Here is a 19232-nt window from a genome sequence, read left to right as displayed (position 1 = left end):
GGGTTGAGAAACTTATCAGCCATGATTGAATGGCAGAGCAGACTCGATGGGCCGAATGGCCTAATTTCTGCTTCTATGTCTTATGGTCTTATGGTAGCTCACTCAGGAAGTTAAAGATAGTATTAGAATAAAAGAAGAGGCTTTTGTTGCAAAAAAAACAGTAGCAAGTCTGAGGATTGGGATTGTTTTAGAAACAAACAAAGGGCAGCCAAAACATTGATAAAAAAGGTAGAAATAGAATATGAGAGTAAACTAGCCAGAAATATATAAACAGATTGTAAGAGCTTTTGTAAGTATATACAAAGAGCAGCTGAAGTAAACATTGGTCCCTTAGGTGCAGCGACAGGAGAAATGATCATGGGGCAGGATTTTGTGTTTGGAGGGCGCCCATGATCGGAAGGCTCAGGAGCAGCTGGGGAACGGACCCCTGACCACAATCAGCCCCCAACTGCGATTTCATTGTGGCTGACCAAACAGTGTGAAAGACGCACTGAAAGGCTCAGCGCTGCCGGGGTGGGGACGGGAGGAGGGTGAGTGCTGAAGTAAACGTGAGTGCAGGGGAGCGTGGAAGGAAAGCTCCCTGAAGGCAGAGAGCTGCCTCAGGGAACTGAAGAATTTAAATGCAAAAAAATAATGATTTTAAGAACCGGGAAAAAATGCCCACACATCAGAATCAGTCACCGGAACACAAACCTGATGAAAGTTCTGTCCAAACATTTTAATCTTATTTTTAATTAATGTCGGAAACCTCATCCCGCCCTTGGATGAGGTTTCCTCAAAAAGGCAAAGGCCACCCGGCTGATGCGCCCGCCCACCAAACCTAACGTTGGACAGGCAGTGAAAAATCACTCCCAATTACTACATTAATGGCCTTAATGCACCTCTTAATTGTTGGTGGGCATGCTGGCGACTCACCGACCGAAATATCACACAAGTGTGCAATGATGTCGGGGCGCTTACCTGACATCGAGGCATGCTATTTTACATTCGAGCATGTCGGGCATGTGCCCCACACACCGAACAAAAAATTCTGCCCATGGAGATTGAGGAAATGGTAGAGGCATTGAACAAATATTTTGTGTCTGTCTTCACAGTAGAAGTCACACGTTTCATACCAGAAACAGATGGCAGCCTAGGGGCTAAAAAGAGCGAGGAAATTAATATCATCAAAGAAAAGGTTTTGGAAAAAATTAAGAGACTAAATTCCAACAAATCCATGGGACCTGATGGCCTACACCCTCAGGTTATAAAAGAGATAGCTGCAGAGATAGTGAATGTATTAGCTATGATTTTCCAAAATTCATAAGGTTCAGGAATGCTCCCACTAGATTGGAAGTTGGCAAATGTTGGAATGCTTTTCAAAAAAAGGGTAGAGGGAGAAAACAGTGAACTACAGGCCAGCTAGCCTAACATCAGTTGTTGGGAAAATGCTGGTATCTATTATTAAGGAAGTCTTAACAATGCACTTAGAAAAGCATAGTATGATTAGAACAAGTCAACATGGTTTTACTAAAGGGAAATCCTGTTTAACAGATTTATTAGAGTTTTTTGAGGATGTAACTAGTAGGTTAGATAAAGGGGAACAGTAGGTGTAGTATACCTGGATTTCCAAAAGGCATTTGATAAGGTGTCACACACAAGATTCATAGGCAAGATAAGGGCTCATGGAGTTGGGGGCAATATTTTAGCATGGATAGAGGATTGATTAATGGATAGAAAGCAGAGTGTGGGCATAAATGAGGCTTTTTCATGTTGGCAGACAGTGAATAGTGGAGTGCTGCAAGGATCAGTGCTGGGGCCTCAGCTATTTACAATCGATATTAATGACTTAGATAAAGAAACAGAGACTAATGTATCAAAATTTGCTGATGATACCAAGCTAGGTGGAAAGGTAAGCTCTGGGGAGGACACAGAGAGGCTGCAAAGAGATATGGACAGGTTAGGTGAATGGGCAACAAGATGGCAGATGGAGAATAATGTAGGGAAATGTGAGGTCATTCACTTTGGACATAAGAATAGAAAAGCAGAATATTTTTTAGAAGATGTGAAACTTGTAAGTGTTGATATTCAAAAAGACTTGGGTGTGCTCGTACAAGGAACGTGAAAAGTTAGCATGTGAGTGCGGTAAGCAATTAGGAAGGCATATGTCATTGTGGCCTTTATTACAAGGGTATTGGGGTACACCAATAAAGAAATCTTGCTACAGTTGTACAGGGTTTTGGTGAAACCACATCTGGAATACTGCATGTGGTGTTTTTTTAAGGAAGGAAGTACTTTCATTGGAGGCCGGATAGTGAAGATTCACTAGATTGGTCTCTGGCATGAGGGGGTTGTGCTACGATGAGAGTCTGAGTGAATTGAGCTTATATTTCCCGGAGTTTAGGAAAATGAGAGGCAATCTCATTGAAACCTACAAACTTCTGAAGGAGTATGATAGGTAGATGATGAGAGATTGTTTCCACTGGTCAGGGAGTCTAAAACACAGGGGCACAGTTTCAGGATAGGGGGCCAATCATTTAGGACTGGGATGAGAAGAAATTACTTCACACAAAGGGCTGTGAATCTTTGGAATTCTCTACGCCAAAGGGTTGTGGATGCTCCATCATTGATTATATTTAAGGCTGGAATAGACAGACTTTTGGTCTCTCAGGAAGTTAAGGGATATGGGAAGCAGACAGGAAAATGGAGTTGAAGCCCAAGATCACCCTGATTGTATTGAATGATGGAGCAGGCTTGATAGGCCATGTGGTCTATTCTTGCTCCTATTTCTTGTGTTTTTGTATTAGATCTTGTGTATTTTAAAGTTTTGTATCACCTTTTTGGGCTCCATTCTGCTGGTCTCCATTAAATTTAAGCAGAACGTAGAGGCAAAGCAATCCAGTGGCATTGAAACTTGTTCCAAATGTAAACACAATACAAACTGCTCGAGTAATGTCAATTCCTTATGCTGTTATCAATCGTTTCTTTGATCTGTGGTAAAATGAGGTACCATGTCCCTTTAAGAGAATGCAATTGTACTGATCATGTTACAGCACTGATGAATCACCGAACAGTGCGGGCAACTGGATACTGTAAGTTTAGTTTTGGAGGTTTCTGGGTGAGCATGTATGATACGGTGCTCTGCCCCATGTCTCCATAAACTATCAGTGTTTATTCTTACATCAGTCTCTCCGCATTATTGATTGCAAGCAGCAATTGAGCAGAAGTTCTCAATGGCCTTGTTTTGTATTAGACCTTCCACCTTCTCTACTTAAGCCTATTGAAATGGGCAGTCAGGAGGCGGGACTGCTCATGCTGAAAGTTCCACATCTCTGTCATCACAGAAGCCCGGTGGAGCTCCTGAGGCTTGGGAAAGGAAAAGGCCTAGTTGTCTCTGCAGTGACAGCTGTGGGCCAACCTGGTTTGTGGCCTGGGCCTTCAAAGACTTGGCAAGTAAAAATGTTTTCTTGTTTTTAATTATTGACCATAAATCACCTTTGGGGACCTAGTGGCCCCTCTAACTGGCAATGGATGGGCCTATACAGGGATGTGTTGGAGAATCGCTCCCAAATAGGGGAGTGGGGACTTGTTGGATGTATGTGAATGACTGGACTTTCCTCTGGCCATTCAGCACCAGAGGTTCCCAGTGTGTGTGGTCGGGGTGTTTGAGTGATGTGTGTTTTGTTGGGATTGTGCTCTGAGAATTTTCAGCCCTAATAATTTTGATAATGCATACTTTTTGATAGATGAGATGTGATCCTCTGATTTTTAAAACTGAGTAGTAACACTCACAACTAGTAATTATTTCCCTTTATAAGCCCTATTTTTGAGGAAGATGTAGCTTCGGTGATGGAAGTCGAAATGGACGAACTTGACAGATGGATGGGCAGCGTGAAAAAGATGCGTAAGTGCACAATCATAAAATACATAATCTCTCAATACGGTCAACTCCTCCCCTTTTAATAATTTTAATAAGTTATCCACGAAGGAGACTGTAGGGCAGTGGGACAGCAGGAGGAGGCCATAGTTTTGAATCTGGTCCAGATTGACATTATAAAACTCTCTCTACCCAGCTTTGCCTCTCCTTTCTCTCTCTCTCTCTCTCTCTAACGGCCTTCTCCCTCTCCCTCTCTCTATTTCTCCCTCTCCCCTCACTCCATGATCATTATATTCTTTATAAATTTACCTAAATGACATATTTTAGATTCTAGTGCAGAAACATGCTGAATTTTACAACAAGTCCGTAAGGTCCCGGCAGTGACACTGGACATGGGTGCCACTTCCGACCGGGTATTTAATGGCCAGCCACACACTATCACAGGGCAGCCGGCCAATTAACTCAGAGGAGGCCTGGGGGCCAACAAATTGAACAATGGAGGCGAGAAGCAACGCTGGGAAGGTGATGCCGGCCTTGCATTCATTGCTGCCCGTGTTTTTAAAGAGCCTCTGTCTGACTGTTGCCTGCTGGGAGGAGCCCCTGCCTGACTGCTGTCTGCTGGAAGGAGCCTCTGTCTGACTGCTGCCTGCTGGAAGGAGCCTCTGTCTGACTGCTGCCTGCTGGGAGGAGCCTCTGTCTGACTGCTGCCTGCTGGGAGGAGCCTCTGTCTGACTGCTGCCTGCTGGGAGGAGGCTCTGTCTGACTGCTGTCTGCTGGATAGAGCCTCTGTCTGACTGCTGTCTGCTGGAAGGAGCCTCTGTCTGACTGCTGTCTGCTGGAAGAAGCCTCTCTCTGACTGCTGTCTGCTGGAAGGAGCCTCTGTCTGACTGCTGTCTGCTGGAAGAAGCCTCTGTCTGACTGCTGCCTGCTGGAAGGAGCCTCTGTCTGACTGCTGGAAGGAGCCTCTGTCTGACTGCTGGAAGGAGCCTCTGTCTGACTGCTGTCTGCTGGAAGGAGCCTCTGTCTGGCTGCTGTCTGCTGGAAGGAGCCTCTGTCTGGCTGCTGTCTGCTGGAAGGAGCCTCTGTCTGACTGCTGCAGCCAGAAAGGCAGAAGAAAGACCTGGGGAGGCCCCATGGTTCACCTCTCTGCAGCATCTCCAGCCTGCAGGATCTAGGCAGGGGTCTTCTTCCTCAGGGACGAGAGGAAGAGACAGGACTGCTCAAGCCTGGATGGAGACTGCAGAGAGAGTTAGCAGCCGTGGGAGCACCTGGAGAACCTGGATCCCATGCCGTCAGTTTATCAATGACCTCCTTCAGTCTGCCAAGGTGTGTACTCTATACATCTTTCCCCTTGGGGCCTTACATGAAGGTCAAGAAGCAGCATATCCTGTCAGGGGCATGGCTGCATCTCAGTGAGAGGCACCTGTCTCTCACTGGTAACCCTCCCTCCCCACATTGTCCCTCAAGAGCAGCCACTTGTAGGAGGCTTTCATGAGCACCCAACATGGGCCACCAGCATTGGCGATTCTGCAAGACTCTTAACCACTGGGTCTCACTACCCTCTAAGTTCCTCACCCTCTACTTTGGTATCAACAGCATGAAACAAACTATGGATACAATTTCCATTTCATGTGGAAAACCTTTATCAACCAGCGAAGCAATAGTATATACTTACAACACCAGTTGCTTAGTAAGACCCATGTGCAGGAGTTCATTCCTGGGGGGTTAGACTGCTGGACAAATTCTCCCACACAGCTTCCCTGACTGATCAAGTCACACTTCCTGGCTGCAGCAGCAATATCCTTGGGAGCTGTGGCTTTATCCCCTTACTGACCCTGGTCTTTCGGCATATAAGGTAATGTCTTAAATCAAGTCATCCGAATGGGTTGTCAGTCCCACCCTGGCCTTGCAAAGACCACCTGCTCGCTGTCATTTCCTGCTCTCAGTAGGGGGTGTCTTCAGGTACCTGCCAGCAATGGATATGATTTCTGTATCTTGGTAAGGCAGGAAGAAACTCATTCATACATCCCTGAGAGACCATTGTCTCGGTCAGATTCTGTAATCAGAGCGTCTGGTGGTAAGCCACTGCCCCAGTGACATGACCTGACATGCCTGTGTCTGTGAACATATCCTCATTCAGTCTTTATTTTTAAAAAGCTCCGTAAAAGCCTCAGCATTGATGTCCTCAGTCAGAATTTTTCTCCCTTTGTCTGACATCCTCCACACTCCATGTTCCTACCACCTGGTGTTGGCTCAGGATGTTGGTCCACCTCACAACTGGTTACATTTTAACACAAGTATAAAGATAAAACAAATGAAAAAGAAACAAAGAAAGGCCTTACAGCATGACAGAAATACACAAAATATCAAAATGCCTTACATCTCCAGGGGAAACCAATGGAAACTTCTTTCTTGTACTTGCAGGAGAAGACAGTACACAACAGCAAGGAAAGGCCAAGAGCATTGGAGGGGAGCTGTATCTGCACTTCCCAGCCCTCCGGGAGGAGGAGGCCTTGGAATTGGCAGAGCACCAGTGCAGCCAAGTCACTGCTGATGATAAGGCAGGAGTACCAACCCACAGGGTGAGTGAATGAGTGAGGGGGACATGAGGCATAGAGCTCATGTGTCCTCCAATGGACACATGGAGCCCCACAGCAGGAGTAGTTAGGAAGAGGAAATGGGAAGCCCTTAGCGCTTCAATGTATCTGTTTGCTCATGCAGATCAGAGTCAGACCAAAGCATAGAGAGCTGGAGAGACAGGGGACCCCCTTCTGAAGAGAAGGAGAGGGGGATCAGAGGATGCACCGTCACACCATCCCCCTGCACCATCAACCAGCACAGATACACTCATATCAGCGGATATGTGTTCACAATTAGATTAAGGGTAACAACCTTGTGAGCACATCACATACATGCCTTAGCAGCTGATGGATACTGTGACAGCTGAGACCCCTGACTGTTGGAGGACAGTGGGAGGCCAGGGCCCATGCTGAGCCCCAAGCGGATGATGGGCCGTTGGCAACACTCCAAATGTTGCAGCTGCAGGGTAAAGTAAGGGAACACCTGGCGGAGCTGCCAGACCCTTTGCACACCCATGCAAGGACGATGGAGGAGCCCATCCATGCCATGAGTGCTGCCATGCCTCAGGTGTGCGCGCACATAGCACCCTCCATCAAGAGGCTGGCAGCCTTTATGGAGAGCCTGATCAAGAGACCACTCAGTGGATGCCAGAGATACACGCAGAACTGCATACCATTGCCTTTTTCATGAACTAAACACAACAGTGGCAAGGTGAGAGGGGAACAAGGCAACTGGAGTGCCCATCACCTCCACTGACAGAGAGGCACAAGTGTGCCTTGAAAGGGAGGAGGAACAGATGGCTTCTGCTTCTGGGTCTTCTCTCAGGGGCTCTGAGTGTGAACAACAGCTCCTCAGCCCGTGACCCCAGCAACTGCAGTAGCCACGACTACAGCAAAGGGCCCTGCATGACAGGGCCTTCCGGAATTCAGGCAGCCAGGGGGGCGACCATAAAGGACACACCAAGCCATAGGGCAGCATGATCAACAGCCTGGCTCCAAATCAGCTGTAGGTGCAGGAGCAATTACTGGTGAATTAAGAAAAGCGCCTAGCTGGGTTTCACAAGTAAACGAGATGTGTCAATGTCAAGTTTCGCATTTGTTGTGTCATTCTATAAAGGGTTTATGTACTAATGTTACTTCCAATTCTTGCTGCCCTTTGAGATCTTATCTACAAACTTGTTCCCTCAATGGGCTGGAAGTGATGGAGTAAGCTGTGGTTGATAAACTCCTCGACCTTGCCATTGTTCTCTGTGCACCTTGGCACTGGCCAATAGAGTGCAAAATGAAGGAGGTGACAGCAGGACTGCATAAAGTTAAGGCTTAATGGAAATGTTTCTGCAAGGGCCTGAGGGTCACAAGAAAAATCTCTGTATTAGTGCCTCCCAAACTCCCCTGCACAAGCCTCATTGGCTTTGCCTGTGGCCCCTGGGGTCCCTCATCTTAATTCACCTGGTCAGCAGCCTCCTCTGTATCTTCATTGTCGGAGGAGGCATCGCAATCCACGAGACCCTCATTGACCAATGCCTCACCCCTCTGCAGTGCTAGGGTGTACAGTCCTCCACGATGCACAAGACCTTTGCTGGGGCATACTGGATTGGTCTAGGCACTAGAATTGCTTCTTCAGAAGACCAATGGCCTGCCCGATGGTCACTTGGGTTGACCCATGGCAGATGTTGTCCCTCTCCTCTGCATCCATGCGTGGAATCCTCACTGGTCTGAGCATCTACGTCTTTAGTGAGTAGCTCTTGTGATCCAGTCTCTATTCCTGGAGCCACACAGGGGGCCAGAAAAGCTGCAACAGCTGGGACTGCCGAAGTATGTATGCGCATGCCTGTTTCCCAGGAACCGGACACACAATTGAAGAATCCATCCCCAGTGGCCACCGACCAGTTGGACATTCAGTGACTGGAAACTTTTCTTCCTGAAGGCCACTGGCTGGTCAGTGGAAAGCTTGATGGACACACGTGGGCAGTCAATGATACATTGCACCTGGGGGAACCCAGAGATGGCCCTGAAGCTGGTGGACCACTCCGACTGACTATTAGGGTTTGTCCTTGAACAAGGCTTAGCTCACCTCCTTGATGCAATGATGGGCTTCAGGCTGGGAGATTCCACACATATCCCCTGTAGACCTTTGGGAACAGTTGGAGGTGTAGTTGAGAGCCCTGGTGGTCTTCAGCATTGGGTGTTCACCAATGCACATGGTTCTTAGCACATCCTGCAGCAAGGGACAGAGATCAATGACTGCTCTCTGGAGATCTGGAGAGTTGCTATCTTCACTGATGCTGCCGCTCAGACATCTGGAGACAATTCAGCCTTGGACAGTAGATTCTCTCGTGGGAATAGCCTCTTCTGTGGCAGGAGGCTGTTGCTGTGCCCCTCTATGTCCTTCTCTGGTGTGCCCACCTGAGGGCTGGCCCTCATATTTGCCCTGAGATTGCTGATGTCCCACTGCTCAGGTGTCTCTCCCTCTTTGCTGCTGCACCTCCTCCTCAATGGGGGTCCCCAAATCCTGGGTGGATGAGGCCCATGACAGGTGGTCTCCCTCCTTGTGGAAGGCCACTCTCCTTGGTGCCACTGCCCCAATGGAACCCTGGCAGCATGCCCCTGCAGTGCTGCCACCTTTCCCCACTCCTGCCTTCAGTATTCAGTACTCGCATTTCTCCACCCTCCCTGGCACTCCATCCTGATCCTCCTAATGGCTGTCTGAGAGAGCCAGCACCGAGCTTCTGCTTGCTCACTATCTTCATTAACCAGGCCTGAAGCCGCATGATCAGTAGAATCAGAAATGTGCCATAAAATTCCAGTTAATCAGCTTTTTAAATATTTTAATTGCAATCCCGCTGCGTTGATGCGTGAAATATTTGCATGTTTTTGCACCAGTAAAATCTGGAAACGTACAGATATCGGACTTCTAGTTCAATGTGTTTTGTGTGGATTTTATGCACCTTAACCGCCAAACATGTCCTGAATGGTCCCATAAATTCCAGTCAGTATTTTAGTTTTCAGAAAAGCCTCACAGGTGCACAAACTACAGGTACCCCTGTTCTCCAGAGTCAAACTCCATGTGGCATTTGATGTGTTGCTGTGTTTCACTTCCTAATACACTCCTAAATCATTTCAGCTCAACAGGAATGTTTAGCAGATATCAGCGAGGACAAAGACCTGAAACCTAACTCAAGGTACGTGATAGAGAGAGAGAGAGAAAGACCGAGAGAGAAGGAACCTTAAGTTTTGTAATCCTGATAGAAAATGTATCTACCTGTATTTAACCCCATGTAGTACCTCCATGACTATTTAACATTTAAACAAATCATGCATAGATTTTTAAAAATTATGCTTGTCACATGTTAATTAAATCTTTTCGTTATTTGACACTAATCAAGTTTATATTAGATTATATTTCACCACATAGTCGACTGGAAAGCCATAATCATATGCACTGTGGCACGTCACGGCAAGACCTAACAGGAAGTGGTCTCGAGTAAAGTGACAGCACAAGCACAGAGCAGAGTATATCACCAGAGGCAACAATTAACTCAGGAAGACAGAGCTCTGAGCAACAGAAGGATGATTCATTGCACTTGGAAATGAGAATTAAAAGAAATATTGAGATTTCATTTGGTATTAACAAGGACTATAGCACTGCCATATCCTGACATGTTGACACTTTAAGAATGCAAATGGAATTCATCGTCATCGATATTTGAAACGTTCTGGCATAATAAAAGACAATGTATGCACAAGCTTTATCATTACTAAAACTATATACATCAAGCATGCATAGGGCTCCTTGACAAAATATTTTGATGTTAGAATTCTCCTTTCAAAACTATGAAGAATTGTGGTCAAGGTTTCTGGGTGTGAAATGCAGTTGCTGTTTTCCGATCCTGCACAGCACTGCCAGCAGCTTCTGGCGAGGCCTGTTCAAAACACTGCCCACATGGGCATTCCCAGTGGGTAGCAGAAGCCCATGAAGCAGCACTATCCTAAGCAGTTGATGCAATGCCAAGATCCCAAATTTGGGCAACACTAGTCCTGGTGATGAATTTGTTCACCAATCTACAAAGGTCAGGCATGAGGCTTCAAGGTGGGCCACGCTCGAGTGTTCCTTAAACGGACACACACCCAAACTGCCAGGAAGGGAATTTTTGACAACATTTTCCATGGTAAAGTGTCTGGAAGCACTCTGGGGTGTTTTTGGAAGTCGTTTGTGAGTTCCTGGATTTGGCAGGGTGTGTTGCTGCATCCCCGCAGGGAGGGCAGAGGACCAGGTCACCTGCTCACGCAAAGACTGAAACAGGTTGTGGGACAGCAGTGACAGTGCCTCTGGGTTTGCAGTACAACAGGGAGATGGAACAGAGGCTGTGGAGTGAGCAAGCTCCCGAAGACTGTCCAGTTAACCCAACCAGTCTTGCCCGTGGCCTCGTAGGGAGGATCCCCTCTTGACAGGCACTCAGTTCCTGATCGCAGGACCCCACATCAGGAAGCAGGGGAGGCAGCTGAAAGCCAATGTCCCCTTGCCTCCAACACCATTCCCCCACTTCCGGCAATTGCCTCCCTGTGACTCCCATCCCATCCCAGTCACTGTCTCCGGGGATTGACCGTCCATCCTCTGGGTAGGCCCTGGAGTAGTCACTGCTCCTGGTGACACTGCCTCTGATTTGCTGGCAGCTGTCGGGGACAGGATTTCCACCCTTGATCCCATGGGAGGCACATTGTTGGCAGAGACAACGCAGGGCTCCGATCAGATCTCCAACCAGTGGGGGTGGGGGTGGTGGGGGGTAGGGATGGGGGGAGTACCGCTGTCACAGGAACTACATCCCAGGCCTAATAACAACACATAAGCTCCTTCATGTCACAAAACCAATTCATCGGCGGAATTCAATGCTCCCAATGCAGTTCCATCTTGAAAAGAAAATTAAAGCTGTACTCCCCTGTTCTCACAAACAGCCACGGATAGTAAATTAAAACTACCTGATCAATTTCAGCTCATGCAAGGGCTAAACCAGATGCAAAATTGGGTGGCTTGGATAAGAAAATGTTTAGATTACAGTGATACATCAGGATTAAGTAGAAAATCAGTGAAAGTGTATGTTAATACATTCTTGTGCTCGTTTAGTGAAATTGCCAGCAATTTAGAGAGCCAGTAGGAAATCCACATCATTTCAGTGGGGGAGGCCCGACCAGACTAAGTGCCTCTCTTGTGGTATAAGGTATTTAGTTTAGTAAGGGTTAAGGTGGGGCTGCGGAAACAGTATCACCCTCATTATGATGCAGAGAGTCACATGAAGGTAGACTGTGTGTAGACAGTCTGAGAGAAGTCAGCATGAAAATAACACCTAGTTAGGGCTATACCTTGGAAATATGAATATAGTTATGTGTTAACAATAAGCAGTTTATGTTCCATCGCACAAGCCTCCAGACCTCTAAGTGAGACACTAAACAAACTTACATCATGGTGACAACCAATGAACAAACCCAGAACCAAAAAAACAGGTAAAGGAAGTAAAGAAACTATAGTCTGACCTGAGCAAAGTGCACCTAATCCTCAGAGACACCTGGAGATCAACTGAAAAAAAGCTCTGTTGGAGATGTGGAGACAGAAGGGCAGAAAAGAGATCCAGTATGCAGCATAAAAAGATGCCACCAGAGCACGTGGGCGTCCATTGCCAGACCTGAATGCAGAGTTAAAGGACTCTGTCAGATCACAAAAGGGTGAGCTAAGGACAAACCTGACCAGATGCAGAATCAATGGACGTGAACAGATCACAAAAAGTGTGAGCAAAATTCACTATAAGGCTGAACCAACTTTTTAAAAAGAATCAGGACACTAATCAGGGAGAGCATACTGATTGTTTAACCAGCACATCTGGAAGAATGCTACAGCTGGGTCTAGAGCCAATGCCATACCAAATGGCAGCCGAGCTGTAATGAACGGGAAAAAAAATCAAAACCAAAGGCAGAGAAAAACAAATCACCTTCAAATTGATTTTCCAAGCTCAGAGAAACAAATCATTGGCCAAAACTGAACATTTAAAAGGTTTCATGCAGAATCACAAAGTTTTAAAGACGGCTCTGTGATTGCAACAGTTGCTGAAACCCAGTAAATGTGGGAAGAAGAGAAGAAAATGGTGACTGCAGTTCCATCTTGAAAAGAAAATTAAAGCTGTACTCCCCTGTTCTCACAAACAGCCATGGATAGTAAATTAAAACTACCTGATCAATTTCAGCTCATGCCAGGGCTAAACCAGATGCAAAATTGGGTGGCTTGGATAAGAAAATGTTTAGATTACAGTGATACATCAGGATTAAGTAGAAAATCAGTGAAAGTGTATGTTAATACATTCTTGTGCTTGTTTAGTGAAATTGCCAGCAATGTAATCATAAGACAAGATATAAATGAATCTTCAACTACATTTGGCGAGATACTAAAAGTTTTTGACAAGTATTTTAAACTCTAAGTCATGGAGAGTGAAGATCTCCAATAAAGTGCCAAAAGGGCAAAGAGACACCAGAGCAAGGTAGACAATACCCAAGCAAAACACAGGATGGTCATAGGCCATGTCTGTACAATGAAATGCAGGAGCTGAGGAGTTTAGTGCAGAGAAAAGAAGACAATGAGAAGCAGCCGAAAGATTTAATAATAGAGCCTATTGAAAATACCGAAACAGTACCCAAACTGTAACAGCAGCTGGCAGGTGGCTGTGAATGAAGGAACGTTACCTGAGGTAACCCTAAAGCAACAAATCCTGCCAAAAGAAAATGAAGCTATTCAACAGAAAAATATTTGTATTAGAGCTGAGTTGGTAGAACTCAACCAGAAGTATAACCAGGCACAACAACAGGTAGAACGAGTACTCAAAGAAGTCACTGCCCTGAAAGACTTTTTGAAGAATCAATACTTGGCCCTGGAAAAACATGAAGATTTAAAAAAGATGTTGAATACTTTTTCAGATAAAGCTGCATTAGAACTATCAGCAGTGACAAAGCAAAGCACTGAAGTGCAGCATGAGTTGGCAAGAGATCAACAAGCAAATAAACAGTTGAAAGAACAACTAATTGTCTTTTAAGATCAAATGCAAAAGGTTCATATAACCCTTTAACAGCATGAAGAAATGAAGACTGCCTTGAACAGCAGAAAAAAGTTGAGAAGACTTTTGAATTACAAGAAAGCTCAAGATGAAGCAACTGAGCTTCACAAAGAAAAGGAAAACCTGTTGAAGGAACTTCGCACACTACAAGGATCATTCAGATCAAAGTTTGTTCCTCTGGAATATTACGAAGAGAAGCAAAGTAAATTTAATGTCACTCTGAAAGAATTGAAGAACCAGTTGGTAGAGAAGAGTCAGCAATTTTCAATATTCCAAGCGGAAGCCAAGAGGTGCAAGAAAGAGACTGCAGAGCTGAAGAAAATTGTTGGACATTTGGAAGAAATTTGGAACAACATTACATTTCCAAAGATATATATTAAGAGATGGAAAGCAAGTTGTCAATGATATGGGTGAAAAGGATAAGCGTGTGGAAAAAGTGATGAAGAAGTATGAAGAGGTCGAACTACAAAGTGAAAGACTGCAGGAGGAAAAGGAAATGATGAAGAATTCTTGTGTACAGGAGCAACATAAAGTACAAAAATTGCAGCACCAATTCGACAGTGAGAAAAAGAACTCTACCACTGTTGCAGCATACCCAATTGAAAGTGAAGATGGCTATGGATATTGTTAAGCTGAAGAACTAGCTGAGTGGAAAAGAGGAGGCATTGAAAGGAAAAGCTGTAAAGCTTTGCAAGTTGCAAGTGGATAATGAAGCCATGAGCAGCACAATTACAGAACTTAAACAAGTTAAGACTTTGCCAGAGATAGACCTACCTAACAGTGAAACCAAAATGAAGCACAAGGATAGCTCTGCTGCAGGCAGAGAAAGGAAGGATAGAAATAAGATCAGAAAATGTAAATCCGATGCTGAAGACCAAGGAACAAGAAGGAAAGGCACTGGATGCTTCAAACTTACTGAGAACCATTGGGTTGTTGAAAGATGACATAGCTGAAGTGAAAGTCAAGAACCTAGAATGTCAAGAAAAAATTGAACAGTTCCAAGGGAAAGTAGGAATTCTCACAAAAGACTGTGAAGAATCTCAGAAATAACTAGCAGAAGTAAAATTTAAAATGTGAGCTTGAAGGATAGCACAGAGGAATTATGCTCTGCCAAGGAAAAACTGTTCAGTGAAGGGAACCAACCTTCACGTGCAGAAGATGAGTTTGTTAATGACAAATTAGAACTTGATAAAATTCAAGTATCAGAAGCCTCTATTAAGTATCGTGATAAATGCCTAGAACAGGAAAAAGAACTAATAATGAATTAGAACAATTGGTTGCATGCAGAATTAACAACCATAACTGATGAAATGTTGGAACTTCATTGTGAAAGGAGCAATGAAATTCTTGAACTTTGATCAAATCTCAAGAACATGAAATATGAGATGTGCAGTGTGAAACAACAAATCCAGAATTTAAAAGCAAATAAGGAAAATTCTAAGAAACAGACTGCAGATCTAATGGGTGGAGGAGTTGAAGGAGCAGTTAGTGACCATGGAAGAAAGATTCTGAAAGGAACTAAATGCCCAGGTGAAGTTGTTAAGCTTATATAAGAGATCAACAGATAACTCTGAAACAAAGACAACTGAACTTACCAGATTAGTTGCTGAGCTGAATGAAAAGATTAATAGGCTTGAAAAAGAATTGGAAAATAAGAGAGAGTAAACAAATAATTTGCTGAAATTGTGAAACAAGTGGAAATTAAAGTTCCATTTTTAAAACATCAACTTCCGGAAGAACATAGACCCCATGGAAAAAGAAAATCCAAGTCCACTCTATGAGTGAACAGAGTGAACATTCCCTCCACAAGGAATGGGATAAGTTAATGGTACCTGGTCAAAGGAGGTGGATTGTCAACAAAGAACATAACACTAAAGAGCACAAGACGAGAACCAGATGTTGAAACCCGAGTGTTTGAAACACCAAGTGCTACAATTTCAACTCCGAACTAACAAGGTCAGCCTGAAGCAACTGAGACTACCACTCCTCTGAATGGGAAGAGAATGAGATTTGGAAAAGTCATAAAATTGACTTGGGGAAAGAAGTGGTAACATGAAAATATTGTAAAGATATTGGGTAAGTGTTTTGGGGGGAGGTGTAGAATAAGGGTCTTTGGGTTAGTAAGGGTTAGGGGGGACTGGGGAAACAGTACCGCCCACATTATGATGCAGAGTCACATGACAATAGACTGAGTATAGAGAGAATCTGAGAGAGGTCAGAATGAAGATAGCACCTTGCAAGGGCTATAGCTTGGAGATATGTATATACTTATGCATTAACAATAAACGGTTCATGTCCAACCACACAAGACCGACAGTGAGACAGCAAATAATCTTACAACACCTCTGGCACTTAACTGGCCAGCATAGGGCCTTCCCCAGGATTTAGGACCCTGGGAGTGGAAATCCCGTCATCCGGCCAATCAATGGCTGGCAGCTCAACATGATAGGCAGCATCACTGAGAGCATTGCTGTTGCCAGTAATTCAGTAAGAGTTTCACTAGGGATCGTCATGAGATCCCTGGAGAGAAGTGAATGGGGTGGGTTGGGGGTCACAGGGAGGTTGTTGCCATTGAGGGACGGAGGGGGCTTGGATGCAAGAGCAGGAGTTGCCTTTCAGTGCATCCTCTTCCCAAAGCTGGGTCCCTTGATTGGACATGACATGCCTTTGAAAGAGGGATCTTCCTGGGATGCTACTGGCACACCTGGCAAGGTTTGCTGGGTGACCATCAGTAGGTGTGTGAAACGCATGTGAGTTCGGGAAAATCCCTCAGACACCACTAAATCCAGGTGGGCTCAGGGATAATGTCTTTCAAGTGGCTCAACAATGAGCCTAATTAGCAAGGATGATGAAGGAAATAGAAATTAAGATGAACCAGCAAAAGGGTGAGTATGACAGGTGTTGGGTTGATAATACAAGTGAGAATGAGACTGAATATAGAAAGTTCAAAGAAAACATTGGGTTTTCTATCAATGCTGCATTTACTTGGTCAAACAGAACTTTTTGTGAATGGTGGTGTGGGGGTGAAGGGGTTCATTATTTCTTTATGATCTGTGCAAGCTCCTTTGTGTCTGATAACTGTTTTTACAAATTCTTTTGTAGTGACCCTGAATTATGAAACCTTTCTAAAGGTAATTGACAAAGACTGATTCCTATCATCGAACAGAACAGTTCATTTGCACAGCAGCATGTCTGCAATGGTTCTGCTTTCATAATGCCTATAGATCAAGATTTCACAATTTTCTTAAACAGTGTTTGTTTTTAGTTTGTTGACCGACATTTTTATTAAAAGATAAAAAGGATAAAAACTGCAAAAGCTGAAAATATGAAATTAAAAGAATAAAATGATGGAAATGAACAGACGGTCTATAAACATATGAAAGATTGAATTGATGAAGAGGCTCTACCTGAAACGTTAACTCATCTTTTTTTTCTCTTCTCCTGCTGGCAGAGTTGTTTATTCCTAGAATTTTCTGGTTTTATTTTACATTTAACTGTCCTCTAAAGATAAATTTGTTCATTATTAATGATTCCTGCAGAAATATATTTAACTTGCTAAGCTTTACTCAGATTCTGTTTTGAGGATGTAGCCTATTCGACAAGATAAAGGATGATGAAACAAGAAATGGAACAAACGTTAGATAGAGAGGGATAAATAACATATAGCATTCCAGCCAATCCTTTACACTTGTTAATGCAGTGCTATTGGATCTAAAAATATAGACGCAGTAGGTACTTGTGGAAGTAAATAATATTTCCTAGATGTTGACTCACTCTGTTCACTCCCTTTTTATCACAACAGTCTGTAAAGGCACTCCACCTGAGCCCCTGTCCTAACTCCATACTCCCTTCATACACCCAACTACACCTGCGTTAATACACACAGAGGGTCTCTGAACTGCTGGCAATGTCATGCTAACAAAGGTTGAGGATGAATAATGGAAGATCTATGATTAGGTGAAACTCATATAGACTTAATACAGTTTGTGCAATAAATGGGCTCCTTGGAAAATATGGTCTTTTCTTACTGCGTGCTTGCTTATATTATAATTCTTATGAAATCTAACTTCAGTGCATAAAACCACTCAAACCTTTTAGGAATGGTGGAGGTCCAAAGAGATATAAGAGTTCATATACACAAATCACTAAAGTGTAATAGTCAGGTACAGAAAATAATGAAAAAGGTGAATTGTATGATAGCCTTTCTAAATATAGGGCTAGAAATTAAAGGGGAGAGAGTTTTGCTGCATTTATAAAAAAAAACCCTGGCTGGACCCCACCTGGAATACTCTGTATCCCACACTTGGAAGAAGTGCAGCACATATTCACCAGAATGTTACCAGGACTCCAAGCATTAGATTTTGAGGAGATTACATAAACTAGCTTGTATTCCCTGGAATATAGAAGGATGAAGGGCAAATTGATTGAGGTGTTTAGGATATTGAACAGAATTGATGGGGCAGGTTGAGAGAATTTTTTTCCACTGTTTAAGAAGCTGTCGTGACCTCAAAATCAGAGCCAGAACATTTTGTTGACAAGTTAGGGAACACTTCTTCACGCAATGCCTGACCAAATTTTCTGTCATGCCTAAGTTATTTTTTTTTCACAGTTTGATATGAGGTCCAGAAGTATAGGAGAACTCCTTCCAACTCCAAGTACTCTTGAGGGGCAGTCCCCTTTCATTACCCTTTCAACACCCTCCCCTAGGACTTATTTGAGAGCCATTCCTGACAAGATAAGCAACCTGAAATGTATCTTGCTAAAGTGAGTGAGCTGTCCCTTGTGGCACAGCAGGCACCGGTAGCTCGCTCAGGTTATTGAAATGAGACTCGATGTCAATGTCTGAGTGGCATGCCAAATTCTATCCCAGGGAATGAGGGAATGAGAAATGCTGTAGGTAGGCCTGAGAGTAGGAGGCAAAAATAATTCAAGCATATCCTAATTCTTATTGCACTTTGCACTGTTTGTTGCATTTATGGGTATATTATTTAACCAACACACTGATTTTATCCAATTGTATTAATTCTGGAAGAAAATATACCCACAAATTATTTAGTTTAAGTTAACAGCATCTTTAAATTAGGTGCATCAGAAGTAAATGAATATATGTTTTTATTTGCTTTATATAATACTACAATGCCAAAGTTTTTGTATTTTTACACATTCAGTAAAGCTGATACTTCATTTTATAATAAAAGTTATTTCCATTCTTCAAACTTAGAAATACTAAATAAACAATTTTTAAAAGGATCATTCTTATTTAACACCTTTAGTGTTTTGGCTTTATTGAAGTTTGCATATCCTAACAGGACTAAGAAAGTACGTCAGCATCAAATTTAGCATTCAGATATTCTGATTTTTGCCAATTTCAATTCGTGCCGTAACTTCAACCTGTGTACAGCAATGTTTTTACAACAAAAACCAACATGACAGACGGAAATAGAAGGGATAACTTTAATCCATTCCCCCACCACTGAGCTTGGAGGTGGGATTTGGGGAGTGGAGGGGGGGAGGGGGGGGCGTTGGTGGGGCTGGTGGGGGAGAAGTAAATTGTTAAAAATGTGAAACCTGGCTGTCCCTACCCATTATGTATGCACCTTTCAGTTGTGACCATGGCAGGATTGGTGGCATTGAGTCATCTGCTCTGGAGAGGGCATCAGTGATTTTAATACTTAGATGAGGCTCTGTTCTTCACCTTTCAGG

At 43.9% G+C, this 19232-nt stretch overlaps 1 protein-coding gene across 6 annotated transcripts in view; it reads left to right on the top strand.

Moving 5' to 3' along the window:
- Positions 1–19232, top strand: part of LOC121276333 (transmembrane protein 154-like) — a 66786-nt gene that overhangs the window by 43999 nt on the left and 3555 nt on the right. For 2 of the 6 annotated variants that reach the window (XM_041185084.1, XM_041184658.1), the window contains exons 4-6: positions 3798–3883; positions 9560–9617; positions 9851–10178. In XM_041185084.1, the coding sequence (XP_041041018.1) occupies positions 3798–3883; positions 9560–9617; positions 9851–9923 (217 nt within the window). In that variant the 3' untranslated portion in view covers positions 9924–10178. Of the gene's footprint in view, positions 1–3797; positions 3884–9559; positions 9796–9831; positions 10179–16631; positions 18780–19232 lie in introns of those variants that run through there. The other 4 variants (XM_041185001.1, XM_041184914.1, XM_041184828.1 and 1 more) reach the window with 4 other exon arrangements.

This window comes from Carcharodon carcharias, chromosome 1 (assembly GCF_017639515.1).
Source record: "Carcharodon carcharias isolate sCarCar2 chromosome 1, sCarCar2.pri, whole genome shotgun sequence".
Classification (NCBI taxonomy): domain Eukaryota; kingdom Metazoa; phylum Chordata; class Chondrichthyes; order Lamniformes; family Lamnidae; genus Carcharodon; species Carcharodon carcharias.
The sequence above is the reverse complement of the archived record's forward strand: the minus strand, read 5'-3'. Positions and strand labels throughout refer to the sequence as shown.